Here is a 15,002-nt window from a genome sequence, read left to right as displayed (position 1 = left end):
ACCCTCACTATATTTCAACATTTAGATAGCTGGTATGTCGAGTCAAAATCGTAATAAAGCATGCCACCTCTGCTTTTTTTCCACTTCGAACACTGCGCAATACCAAACGGATCAGAAATACATTCACATAACGAGTCACACTATGAGCAAGGGATGCTTTTTCTGAACTACTGGACATAACGGCACAACTTTTGATATATAGAAGACAAAATTTTAATACATTTTGCCAGCAAATTTGATCTCGCGTTGACGAATTTGCAATCAGAAGATAGAATATTTCTATATTTTATTGAAATGTGAGAAAAATATAATGACTTACCTATAGCCACTGCAGTTTCCTGTGCATCTCCAGTTACTAACTTGACTTTAACACCTGAGTTGTGTAATGTCTCAATGGATTCTCGTACGTGTGGCCGTGGAGGATCGCATATCCCAACAAATCCTAGGTAAACCAAATCATCGAACGATGAACCATACGCCATTCCAACCACTGAAAGGAAAGAATATAATGATACAAACCAGATCATAGGAATAATGATCCTTGGACTGCAAAACAGATTATTTTTATGGACATTATGTTACTTATATTGAATGGTTACGCTCTGAATTGGGCTCTTCGATTCTATCAACAACCAACCTTCGTTACCTGGAAAACGTACTTCCAAATAATGGCCCGTTTATTCGGCAGCTATGGGGGAAAATATTTAAGGTACTCCATTTTAGAATGTAATTATCCTAACTATATATAAAACTACATTAACTGATTCACTGACAAAATACCAGGTACTTCCAGTTGACGTGGAAAGTTGAAATTTGGCATGCTTTTAGCTTTTCGGTACTAACATACAGGAAAATTACCAAAAGCAAATATTTTTAATTTTTAGGGGGTCTGAAAGGGGTCTAAAATTTCCCATGTTATTTAAATGGACTTTTTTTTTTACCCATAATCTCATATTTTAGGTACTTAGAATTGGGATAAAAACTTGAATTTCGTATGCTTGTACATTTTCGTTAACGTTACCAAAAGAAATCAGAAAAAACACCAAAAAAATCCGACTTTAGAGTGTTTTTATGGAGAACTAAAAAATCTTTCCCATGTTTTTTATATGGTACATGTTCTACACCCCCAAATTATTGGTCACTTCCTCTAGGGTTATCATGATTAAGTTTGGCATTATTGTAGCTTTTTAAGACTAACTCTCAGGAAAATTGCCAGAAGTGAATATTTTTAATTTTAGGGGGTCTAAAGTAGGGTTACAGGTCCCATAAATCTGATCTTTTAAATACTTAGAATTGGAATATAAACTTGAAATTCGGTAGGCTCGTATGTTTTCGTTAGTGTTACGTATGTAAATCACCAAAAACAAAAATTTCCAACTTCAGAGTGGTTTTATGAGGAACTGAAAAATCTTTCCCATGTTATTTATATGGGACATCTATATTCCAAAATGTTTAGGCAGTTTGGCAGGATTAGTGAGATGAAATTTGGCATGATTGTAGCCTTCCAGGACTAATCCACAGGAAAATTGCCAAAAGTGAATATTTTTAGTTTTTAAGGGGTCTAAATGGGGGATAAAGAAATTCCCATGTCATTTAAATCGATGTTTTCTTTGGGATCTTTAAAATAGTTGAAATAGAAAAAGAAACATGAAATTCGGTAGAATTGTGGATTTCAGAGGTGCGAGGCCGTAGGCTGAGCAAACGCGGGGGTCTGCGGGCACTCCAGCTGGCCAAATTCAGGAAATATTAAAAGTAAATGCACGAAATTCACTATTGATACAACGGCTGATAGATAAGAGGTGCGAGGCCGTAGGCAGAGCAAATACGGAGGTCTGGAGGTGGACCTCAGCTAGCCAAAGGCTAGTCATACAGATATATAGCCAAAGGAAAGTGCCTATTTCCTACAATTTAAAGATAATGGAATAGATTCACAGGATTATGTAGAGAGTAAATTTTTTTAAGCCTAAGTATATGAACTCAAAACTCTATACGGCACGAAGCTTCGAGGACCACCAACAGGTTACCAGCTGATCAATGTGTATATATACTCATCTTAAATTTATTTTTAACCAAATTATGTTGGTTAAACTTAAGGAAAAAGAAGAAAAAACAGACGAAGGGACGTGCTTCTCTTTCAAGAATTATTCACTCAGCTCATTAAGTATATTCCAATATCCATCCTCAGTCCTCTCAAACGGAAAGAACTTCTCCCTAACTTTGAAGCCCGACTGAAGAAACCGCTCCTGAAAGTTAAAAGCTCTCGGCGAAATAAAGAAAACAGAAGAAAAATAAACAAAACTAACAAGAACTTAAAAAAAAAAAATGTTCTCCGCATGCTAATTACATTATATTATATACTCATATTTAGCGTATTGGAATTCTTTGAGAATAAAACTGTTCAGTATTCATATATGTAAATGTTTTACTGGCAAAAGATTTTCCTTACTTTTTCTACAACTTATTCTGGTTTGGTACGTAAGGACTGGCCTTTTCGTATTTAGCTGTAACACTGAAGCACGAAAGCTGATCATAAATAACAGAAATTCTAACTGTAAGTCATCTTTAACTCTTACAATTATATCATATAAGTTTAATAACTTAGTTATGAGCAAATGAATGCATATGATAATAACACTATTAGACACTAATCTTTATTTTTATGTCATCTCTCTTCCGGGATCGCTACAATGGTAGTTACGCGATTTTAAATAAACAATTTCTACTAATGACAATGTATGATGCTATAATTTTTCAATTCACGTATATTTTATACAACATCTAATTCTCTCCTCATTAAGAAAACACGTGTATATACGAGGACTGATCAGAAAGTAAGGTTACAAAGCCTGCAGTGAAACATGTATACATTATTTCACACAACCAATACAGCCAACAGAGAGTACATGCGTTAGATTATTTTTTCGACAGTCTCCATATAGGTTGAGGCATTTGTCGCATCGTGGGATGACTTTGAAGATTCCCTCCTGGTAAAAAATTCTGTCCTTGTGTCTTTAACCACGTTGTCACGAAGTGTTTCATCTCCTCGTCTGAAGCCAAGCGACGGCCTCCTAGGTGCTTCGGAACGACATTCCCAACTCTGCCATCAGAGGCTGTAACGTGATCCTCCTGTTGTCGTGGATCAGCTGCTCCACGCAAATTGTGTTCAAAGCTCTTGATGACGGGCTGGGTCGGACACTGCGCTCCTCGTTGGAAACGTTTTCTCTACCAGCGACAAACTTTCGACATCATTCTTCGACATGCTGACGAGACATTACAGTCCCTCCGTCAACCTCTACCAGCTGCCGGTGAACTTCAGTCACTGTTGACAGAAATCGAATTACTAAGTGGACTTCTTCGCGAGACCAGTTTTCCAAACGAGTCGCCATTTGTGTTTACCCACAACTAGTGCCGTAAGTGTCAAGTGGCTAAAACTGCACAGTTGCCAACTCCATATATTAAAATTTCCTCATTCCTCTATAACAGACAGAACTCCACAAATATTGGCCATGTAACCTAAGGTTCCGATCCTCCCTCGTATAAACTAATGTGAAATTTTTTTCTTTTTCTTTGCATCAATATTTGCCTTTTAAATATTGGTAAGTTAATTCTGAAAAAAAAAAAAAAAAATGAATCAACCAGTATATCATAGTCACAAACTAGGCTTCAGGATTGCGAGAACGACCAAATTTACATCAACAGATTGTCTATTAGGTCTTGCAGCCTCTAAGAAGGATCATCCAAGTCATAACTAATGCACACAGTACCGCTTGCAGAGCTCATAGTGGTTTGGTCTCTTCTAAATAGTTGAAAAGTGACCAAAAGCACACGAAATAGTGACCAAAAACTCATCATGCCCCTTTTTTCCTTTGTCAATTTCTCCATCACCTCTCTCTCTGTTGTTTTGTTTCATCTTTTCTTCTTTACTTCTTTTTCAGCTTCCTCCTTTCTTAGGTTTTCTAAAATGAAATTTTTTGAGTTTTACGTCCCACGGTTATGCCGGTTAGGCTAAAGGAGACGGTGACGATGAGTAATGAATGAAATGGTGGAATGAAGAAAGTGGGAGGAAAGGGAGAACCCCGAGAAAACACACGCACACGGTGTTTGTCCACCACAAAGTTCACTTGGCGGGAGCAGGGTTTGAACCCGAGACCCCTAGCACCAGAGGTGAACGCTCTACCACTGAGCCACCGCGGCCCCTCTTAGGTTTTCTAAGTATGCTTTGTAGTTACGGTAAGCGGACTTAGCAGATGTAAGAAGCTTCTGAGTAAGTGGAACCAGTTCTAGCCTATTTCGGAATTTCTTCATCCCAGACATTATATTTAACTTCGCATTGAGAGTTCTCAAAGTTATGAAATATTCAAATTCCTCACCTACTCTTAAGAACATACAAGAAAAATAACACATGACGAATATGATGAACCACACAAACACACGCACACACACACAACGTTGAGCGGAGCGTGAACTATTACGAGAGAAAACTAAAAGACTATTATGATAGAAGAAAGAATAGGCACAGAAGGGTTATCAACCCCACCTTGAGAGCTTAAGCAACCATCAACCATCCACTGTGCTTTAGAAAGAATAAAAGCTGAAGTTAGAATAAAGCTGACTGTTTCACATGTGCCAGCAAGTACTGAAGGTTTGAGAAGAGTAATGAGTAACAAGTTTCTGCCTTTTTCCATTTATTTTTATAGTATTTTTCTTAGACAACTGCCAATGCAAAACATAAATCACACGAAAAGTCACTTTACCTCCCAAAAAAATAACTTTTAGTGACAAATTTGAAAAAAAAGTAACTCTTAGTTAAAAAAAAGTGACTCGCTATGAGCCCTGCCCTCGTAAGTATTTAGTACTGACAACTCGAGATATTTACATTGTTTCTCAGATACGTGTCAAAATAACAGACACATTCGACACAAATTAAGTAAAAGGATTCGAATATTCGTTGATGTTCTGCACATTGGGTCTTACCGACTAATTCATCAGTACTGTAAATATATCCAACGCACTGGATTGTATAGTGATTTTTGAGCTTACCATCTAGTACCCATACCTACTGTAGCATCTCTTCACTTCGATTAAATGAAACTGTGAGGTTCACCTTGCTGAGACAACGAATACAGTTCACTAACAATGAATTCTCAGAGCGATAGCTGACTTAATACAGTCTGAATTGGCAGCGACACCTATATTTTTGTAATGCTTTTGCGGTTATCGCTCTTTAATATTTTTTCCACTAAACACAAAACAATGTTGCCAGTAAGTACTTGTTTTGGTGTATAAATAGAAAATTTGTAGATTAATGGTTAAAACTGTTCTTACATAAGATGAAACTTGCGGTTTGTAAATACTTAAATATATTTTATAATAGTTGTGTTTGTACTTTGATATAAAATTTCGCCAGTGGTTATTGTTTACCTGATTTTATGCCTTTTATGAGAATATGGTAAACATCGAAATCTATCGTTCCTCTTCATGATTATGCATTATGGAATACCTGTACCTCATCTATTGTATGTTCAGTTTTCAATAAATGTCTTGAAAAACTTGGATAAATATATAAAAACTGTTTATGTAAAGTGAAATTTTATCCAGACTATTCTACCAATGAAAACTCGATATTTCATGTATCAAAAAAATCTTATGCATGGAATATCACACTATTTGTAAAAAGAAATAAATACTATTGTTCTTTTTTTCTACGTAACACGTCATCAACAATCAACCGTGGTTGCTAAGCTTTTATTTCTAGGAATATAATTTGTTGCATAGTTGTTAGCATCTTTCTTGTGTGTTACTATCAGTGTTCGTGCATTCCTTAGCATAGAGGTAGAAGCAGCCAGCATATACTCCTTTTAAAGACAACTCTTAGTGGAAGGAGGGACAGAGATCACATTCTAGTACGTCGTCTTTGAGTATTGGTAACAACACTTTCTCATACACATAAGCCCAATAATAATAATGAGAATGGGATCTTGCTTTGGAACTAGCTCTGCTGCTGCTGCATGGAAATTAGTCATGATAATGTGGATCACAAAAGAAAGTGTCTCGGGGTGAGTATAGAAATAATTGTTATAGTAATTATGTTCCTCTTAATATTAAAGCTAGTGTAGCTTTTCTTAACCTTTTTAACGTGTGTTTTATTTTAAGAAAACATTTTTTTAAAGTTCAGTTACGTACAGCTGCTTCAGTACTATTCATAAGGACAACACAGTCTGTATGTCAAAATTTTCATAATGAAACAAACTTTCAGATCGCACATGCTTATACATGCTTGATGTATATGAAAAGGAAAATTTTAGATAATTCGAGAAACCTTCCTCCAAAAAATTTATTTTGGGAAATTTTGTGTTCCTGAAGTGACCCAGGTTAGGAGTACCCAACATACCTTGGCAAATACTGAAGTAGTAGGACTGAATTTTTTTAAAAACATGTATTCATAATTTTGACACATCGACTTAATAATGCCCCATCTGCATCAACACAGCGTTTCCAGCGACTCTACCAGTCACTGAAGGCTCTCTGCAACGCAGAAACTGGAATGCTCTTTAGCTCCCTTGTTACAGCCTCTTGAGCCTGGACCGAGCTGTGGTGCCGTCCTTTCGGACCCTTTTCGGTCGGGGGAAAAGGAAGAAGTCTGCAGGAGCGACACCTGGTTATAGGGTGGCTGGGGAAATAAAGTGATGCCATGTTTTATTAGGAAGTGATGACAGCAAAGGCGGTGTGGCTCGGCGCATTGTTGTGATGAAGCTTCCATAATCCAGCAATTGCTGGACGGACGCGGGCGACTCGTTTTCTGAGTCTTTCAAGTACTTCCACGTAGAATGCAGCATTCACAATCTTACCAGGCGTACAAACTCTCTGTGAACCACTCCTTTGCAGTCAAAAAAAAGATGATTAACATCAATTTTATTTTCGACTTGCTCATACGGGCTTTTCCGGGATCACTCTCATAAGCAGTCGATCATGTCATAGGTCTCACTCGCAGTTTTACCCAGATTGACGCAAAACTTCACGGCGTTACGATGCTCTAACAAACGATTCTTTGGGGCGATGACAAGGCACCTTGAAAGGGGTTCATCTTAAACTCGATCTACACTTCGTGAAGGCTTGGAGACGACTGGTGACTGGTGTGTTGGTAGCTAAGTTCCTCAGCACCCAATCAACGCGGTAACATCCCCTGCTTCACCACGTTTTGGCGGGAAAAAATCAGTCCAACAACTTCCCAGACAAACTCTGTTTTATGGGGTACTGGCAATGTGTGTTCCAAATTTCATTGCGGTGTCTTCAATAGAATGAGGAATGGAATGCCATAATTGCTTTCGAAGCGATACTATCAAAGAAGTCAACCAAACAATATCACTTTCATTCTTCTAGTATTACCACGCAAAGCATTCAAAATAACCCACATAACTACATTTTGCTTATACAAATAACACAAATCAATACCAGCTTCTCAGAAACACGCTGTCACTGAAAAGTAACTCTTGTTTTACCACAACCAAGCACGGAAAAAAAGTAAATAAGTATTAGATGAAAGGGGAAGAAGAGTAAAGTTACAAGGTTCATTTTTCAATACTTTTGCATGAACCGTACAGTTTAAATACCGGTACCCCTTCTGCAACAAAGCAAAAGAGCAAAATATTGTCTTTTGGTCTTTAACACAGATGTCTTCAGGATTTCATTTAGTTTGTGCCTCGCTATACAAGTGTAATATACTTTCCCATATTTGCCATTGCGCTCAAGGCATGAATATGTAAAATCACGAAATGAAAGAAAGATTTACAATTAATCTTGTTTTGTTTCATCGAATTTTCTATTGTGCTTAATTTCTAAATGCCGCCGGTATTTACACTTGAAATGACCCATATAAAATTTAGGTGTGACAAATGCTGAATATTTTGTTCGTAATATTTTCATTTGGTTCTAAGTAGTGTTGTTTCTATCCTATTATATATTGTGGGGAAGTCAAATTTAAGACATCTGTATTAAATTTGCGTCTCTACAGTGGGTGGTAGGAAGAGCCTATCCTGTGGTATTGCCTTGTCAATTGTCTCATGGGATATAACATAACACTATCCCATGAGACACTACACTACAGGATTGTTGGTTCAAAACTTGGGTTCCAATACCCAATGAAGAGCGTTTGTTACAATCCATATACTCCACTATGTTTTAATACACGCAAAATTATTTGAACTTCTTTTATATAACAATGTAGTGATTGAAACATACCTCGGAGTCCTTTTCTCCCTACTTCATAGGCTTCTGTTAGGTATTCTTGTTCTTTCTTGGAAGTTAATTGGTGGAATGTACCATTTTCACAGTATTTTGTACACTTTTGCAGGACTCTCTCCAAAGCACCTTTTACGAAATATACTTCAGTTTTTCTCTGAAAATAAAACAAATTTTGCTAAGACATGCAATCTAGTACTTAGAAAGAAAGTACATGTAATAAAATGTTAGTGACAATTATATCTATTATTTAGATGTCTTACAATATTATAGGATATAAAGGTATGATCAAAAAGAACGGTGCATGTAGTTGCACAATGCCACCGATCGATGTTGTTTTCATTTCAACTAGTAAGCCCGGTAACTTAACCCTTTGGTATAGTCTGTGTCGAGTTTGAACGAATTGTGACATGTTAGTTGGTTTCCAGAGGCAGAAGAGTGAGGATGTGTTAACAGTGTCTGTCACGCGCCAATATGAAGCTGCAAGAAAGTACCAAAGAAGTTCACGAAATGTCAAAATCAGTGTATGGCGATAAAGCGATGGCACTGAAGACTGTTTACAAGTGGTATGAGCGGTTCAAAAGCGTCAAGGAGTCGGTTGAAAACGATCAACAATCGAGACGTCCTTCGACGTCAGAAACAGATGAAAATGTGCAAAAAGTTGTACAAATGATTTGTTCAAACACGCGAATGACTATTGAAGAGCTTTCCGAAGAACTAAACATCTCACACGGGTCCGTGAAAAGCTTTTTAACCGCCGATTAAATGGGCAAATGGCTTACTTCTTCATCACAAAAACGCGCGGTGCCACATCTTACCTTTGATCGAAGTAACGAGTTTTTGGCCGAAAAAAAAAGTGTTCCTGTGTGTCCACATCCTCCTTACTGATCAGATTTAGTACCATGCAACTTCTGACTGTCCCCCAAAATTAAAACCGTGCTTAAGGGAAAACGTTTTGACACCATTCCTGACACTGAACTGAGCAGCATAACTGAGCAGCTGAACGCCCTTCCAAAAGAAGTCTTTCAGAAATGCTTTCAGAAGTGGAAATGAAATATTTGAGTTTTACGTCCCACGGTTATGCCGGTTAGACTAAAGGAGACTGTGATTATGAGAAATGAGTGAAATGAAGAAAGTGGTAGAAAACGGGAGAACTCCGAGAAAACCCACGAGCACGGTGTTTGTACACCATAAAGTCCACACGACGCGAGCTGGGATCGAACCAGGGACCCTAAGCACCGGAGATGAATGCTCTACCACTGAGCCACCGCGGCCTCACTTTCAGAAATGGATTCAACGTTGGGATAAGTGCCTTGCTAGCCAAGGACAATACTTTGAAGGAGATTAATCAAATTCCATGTAAGCTTAATACTTTGTTTATAATAAAAATGATTCACCGTACTTTTTGATCACACCTCTATGAGATCAAAAATAAAATCTTAAGACACTCATAAAAGGATTAAATTAATATCAATTAAATGTACAGTTTGGCAGTTTATTTTATTTTTATTCACATACGACCAAATACTTAAAGAGCAGCACGTGGATTACTGAACATAATTACAGTTAACATCTTAGTTGGACATAAGGACTATTTGCGAACATTCATTCATGAACACATTCTAACAAACTAGCGTAAAGTATCTTGATCTCAACAAAGGAAATCTTGTATTATCATCGTACAAAAGACAAACAGTCTGGTGTTGGTTTTTGTTTAAATGCTTGGCAAATCCTGAAAAAGAAGTGCTGAGTGAAACGTTTGACGTTTATTTTTTGATATGAATTTGTCTTTCACTTTGATATGCGAATATATTCTCGTTGCTGCCGCACACAACTTCACATACAATGAAAATTTTCTTCATATACGTAAATAATGTCATAGTCTTGAGTTTTCCTCCCCTGAATGGAACCAGGGTAAGAAAAACTAGTATTCTACGAAAATAAAAGTGTTAAATTTTGGAAAATAACAATAAAAAGGAACTTTTTTTCAGAATCAGCGTGATTAAAATTATTGCTTTTTTTCTTTTTTTATAGAGTATACTTATTTATGTTGTACAATAGATAACAATTGCTACGATCGTATTGGTGTACATATACATGAGCAGGGCGAAAATTTTCCGATCGCCAGGTCGCCACTGGCGACTAGTATTCAGTAGGAATGGTTTCTGCCTAAACTCACGGGCTCAATAGTTTCTGTTTCGCACGAAAATAATTGTCACTGAGTGAGGGAAAACATGGAATGTGAAGTCTTCCTTTGTCAAACCAAAGGCCCGGAGGAGGGGGAGGTTCTCATAATTTGTACATGAGAGATACTTGCGACCATCATTTTTGGGTTGGCGAGTGCATCTGACTTTGAAATTTTGCGCCCTGTATATGAGTGTGTGTGTATGTTACAATTCTGGAACGCCTGGAGAATTTCAATTAGCCTTGGTATACATATTGTTTAAAATTTGAAAAAGAATACTGTGGGGGTAGAGCCCCTAGCTCCCTAGGAAGGAAACAGGAGTGACTTATAAAAAAGTTTGATATTAGTGTCGAATCAATCGTTTTTGAGATCTCTGAAGTGAATTACTCCCGATGCCATTTAAGTTCAAGTTCAGTTCATTAGCACTCCTGGAGGGAAGGAAGGGGGTGAAGAGTGAGGTAAAATAATCGAAAACGACCGATATTAGTGTCGAATCCGTAGTTGTCGGGGTTGCTGAGATGAATTTTACACCCCGATGCCGTTTAAAGCCTACACTTGGTACCATTAAAACTCCTAAGGGGGTAGGAAGGAGCTGATATGTAAAAATAATCGAAAACGACAGATAGTGTGGAATTCGTAGTTTTCGGGACTATTGCGATGAACTGTTACACTCCCGATACTGTTAAAGTCCAAATTTAGGCCCCACCGATATGGAAGGGGATAAGAAGAGGTGAAAAATAAAATGTCTAAGATGACAGATTACTGTCGAATCCTTAGTTCTCAGGATCGCTGATAACATTTCAGCGCAAGTTCAAGCAGGAACTAGTATGTCGGCTGGCTCAAGAATTTACAGGGCAAACGCCAAAGCTTTGTTCGTACAATGAATGTATTTTCCAGCTTACTTTGGAATGCCTGAAGCAATTTTAACCAAACTTGGTACAGGTGTGACTTACAATCTGGGAAAAATAATTAAGTAAAATTAAGTTTCCCAAGATAATTAAGAGATTTACGTTTTTTATTGGTATATTGTTACCCTACTGATAAAATGTATACAGATCTCAAACTCAGGGGGAACAGTAATTGCCCTTTTAACCAAAATTTTGCATCTTTTTTATACAAAATTTTACACCTAACATTCCTAGCTCTAGTTATGAGATATTAACGTGAGTTTTTTCAACGTTTATCAACCAAGGAAAAGAACAATGAAAGTTCTTGAAATTATCTGACCGTGATCAAACAAATAGTTCATTTTACTATTAATTTATAAGCACCTTATTTTATCTTAGACATGTCTTTCATTTGTAGCCTTTTATATAATAATGTAAATCTAACGTAAAATCTTTCACTACGGATACTTACAATGCCATCCTTCGGAGCACATTTCACGCCCATCATCTTCTGCTCTGAGCTGAAGGGCATTTCTTGCAATCTCACATAACTGTTTCTTACATCATACATACCAAACTGAAAAGAAACGAACACTGGGTATTAAAACAAAAATGTTTTACTGCTCATGAATACAACTAATCTGATGGGTGGTACAAGTAATCACCTTACTCACAGTTCACATCAAAATTCTGGTATTGATTTCTGTTGAAAGGCCTAGCGAAAACTGGCTTTTAAAAAATCTCTAATAATGATTACATAATCATATTTTGTTAGGTACTTAGGTTTCTACAGTCCTTTCAAATATCTGGCCCCACAATTCCTGAGAGTAAGAATTCTTAAAACGTGATCACATGGGATAATCACACTTAAAACACTAAGAAAGTGAATTGTCCACTGCATAAAAAGCAACCTACCTTCATACCAACGGCTAAAAGGGCACCCTCTGTTGGCTGTCCTAGAAGAGTATCACCATTTATCACAGCATTATTACAGACAGTTCCAACCTAAAAAAAAAAAATAATCATTAAACATTTAGGTACAACAAGGCATGCAAAGGAATTTTACTGATCATCTAATTTCTGTGCATACCTTCCAGACTTGGCTAAAATCGAATCAGGGGCCCCATGCACCAGAAGTAAGTGTTATATCACAAGACACCGTGCCCCTTTTAAAATGAAACGCGTATTTTTCGGTGGCGCACGTATTTTTACGTCCCACGTCTATACCTTTTGGGCTAACGGAGACAGTAGACATCTAACAAAGCACAATGAGAAGCCCATCGTACCTGAACGTTGAAGACAATACTCAAAATCATTACGAAAGGTAAGCTGCAAATTTATATTATGAATTCATTAGCACTAACGTCACTCAATGTTTCCACACTAATACAGAAGTTTCAGTTTTAACATATGCTTCTCACCCTTCAATTTTCTGCTTTCACTTTATATAAACATACTGTACACATGATAGAAATAAATTTGTCAACTTTCAACCCAGGCTTTAGCTATTCATTTTCAGAACAAAACTTCTACAGTTTCAGTACAGTTCAGCTTATTTATTGCCTATTTTCAGGATGATCACACTGCCTCTAAATCCTGATTTAATACGGCATGCTAAGAGAAAGCGCTCGTTGACCATGTGCATCACAATCTCGTCCATTTGCATAAAAAAATCTATAAAGGCTGCGTCTCAGGTATTGGGCTTTACGGCTCTGTTACTCTATTTTTATTCTTCGAATCCTTGACAGTAGGACAACCAAGAGCAAAAAAACATGAAAACGCATTTATGGCATGCCACGCACATTATTTCACTGCACTATTTAGTTGTGTTGCAAGTGAGCCTTTCTTATTGTTCACTGTGTTCAAGCCAGTGTTCTAAAGGGAAGCACAATTTCTTTCATTATACTTATGATTCAGGTTTCGATTTGGTAAATTTAACCATAAAACTTGATGTTACTCTGACACCTTTAATTAAAAAATTAAGTAATTAACTGAAAAGAACAGAAAAGGTGCTGCTTTCAGATACTTCTAAACTGCAACTCAACTCTTTAGCTCTACACGAAGAATTCATGCCGTGTTTGTTCAACTGTGTGACGTATGATCAGCTCATCGACTACTATTGCCAGCATCTATGGCTTTCTAGACCGCATTCAGTGCCTCTTTATTCTCAGATATGCTTAAACATACGTTTCTTACTATTTAAATTCTCCAAAACAAACGTTCCACACTATTTAAATTTTCCAAAAACAAACATTCCTTACTATAAATTTTCCAAAAAACAAACGTTCCTTACTATTTAAAGTTTGCAAAAAACAAACGTTCCTTACTATTTAAATTTTCCAAAAAAAAAACGTTCCTTACTATTTAAATTTTCCAAAAAAACCAACGTTCCTTACTACTTAAATTTTCCCCCCAAAAAACCGTTCCTTACTATTTAAATTTTCCAAAAACGTTCCTTACTATTTAATTTTCAAAAAAAACGTACCTTACTATTTAAATTTTCCCAAAAAGACACGTTCCTATTTAAATTTAAAAAAACGTTCCTTACTATTTAAATTTTCAAAAAACGTTCCTTACTATTTAAATTTCCAAAAAAAACGTTCCTCACAATTTAAATTTTCCAAAAAACAAACGTTCCTCACCATTTAAATTTACAAACGTTCCTTATCATTTAAATTTTCAAAAAAACAAACGTTCCTTGCTATTTAAATTTTCCAAAAAAAACGTTCCTTACTATTTAAATTTTCCAAAAAAAAACATTTCTTACTATTTAAATTTCCCCCCCCCAAAAAAAACGTTCCTTACCATTTAAATTTTCCAAAAAAACAAAAACAAACAAACAAACGTTCCTTACTATTTAAATTTTCCAAAGAAAAAACAAACATTCCTTACTATTTAATTTAAAAAAAATAAACGTTCCTTAGCTTTTAAATTTTCCAAAAAACGTTCCTTACCATTTAAATTTTCCAAAAAAAAAAACGTTCCTTACTATTTAAATTTTCCCAAAGAAAAACAAACGTTCCTTACTATTTAAATTTCCAAAAAACGTTCCTATTTAAATTTTCCAAAAAACGTTCCTTACTATTTAAATTTTCAAAAAAACAAACGTACCTTACTATTTAAATTTTCCAAAAAAACGTTCCTTACTATTTAAATTTTCCAAAAAAAAAGCAAACGTTCCTTACTATTTAAATTCTCCAAAAACAAACGTTCCTTACTATTTAAATTCTCCAAAACACACGTTTCTTTACTGTTTAAATTCTCCAATGAAGATACTGATCAACCAATAATTTTCAACGCTTGTGTTTCTTTCTCAAGGTTGCGTGGATCAAGTTAAGCTCAGCAATACTTTAGATTGATAAACTTTCTGTGCAGTCGTCACGAAATCAAATCCCGGGACCACTCACAACAATCATTCATCAATATGATAGCATCTGTAGTAAGTAATGATCTATTAATATATATATGAAAACTATTTTTACCTCGAGAAGTCTATATATTGCATTTCTTGCTAATTCTACGTTGTCGCATTTGATTATATGAACCTCTCCTTGGTTATTGTAACCGGTTCCAGATACCTAGTCAAAAATAAGAATCATCATTAATAATTTGATAGAAATATAAAGAAATTAGCATATTCAATAAACTGGATTACTAGTACATTATGTGCAATTTATAACAGCTGTAAATAT

At 36.1% G+C, this 15,002-nt stretch overlaps 1 protein-coding gene across 2 annotated transcripts in view; it reads right to left on the bottom strand.

Annotated features, from left to right (window-relative positions):
- SPoCk (secretory pathway calcium atpase) overlaps positions 1 to 15,002 on the bottom strand; it is a 328,667-nt gene that overhangs the window by 34,996 nt on the left and 278,669 nt on the right. For both annotated transcript variants that reach the window (XM_081745872.1, XM_081745871.1), the window contains exons 11-15: positions 14,793 to 14,888; positions 12,226 to 12,315; positions 11,783 to 11,887; positions 8,239 to 8,395; positions 320 to 490 (exon numbers count right to left, since the gene is read on the bottom strand). In XM_081745872.1, the coding sequence (XP_081601998.1) occupies positions 320 to 490; positions 8,239 to 8,395; positions 11,783 to 11,887; positions 12,226 to 12,315; positions 14,793 to 14,888 (619 nt within the window). The remainder of the gene's footprint in view (positions 1 to 319; positions 491 to 8,238; positions 8,396 to 11,782; positions 11,888 to 12,225; positions 12,316 to 14,792; positions 14,889 to 15,002) is intronic.

The sequence above is a fragment of the Thermobia domestica genome, chromosome 18 (assembly GCF_964235325.1).
Source record: "Thermobia domestica chromosome 18, izTheDome1.hap1.1, whole genome shotgun sequence".
NCBI classification, from domain to species: Eukaryota; Metazoa; Arthropoda; class Insecta; order Zygentoma; family Lepismatidae; genus Thermobia; species Thermobia domestica.
This window is presented reverse-complemented; position numbering and strand designations above follow the sequence as displayed.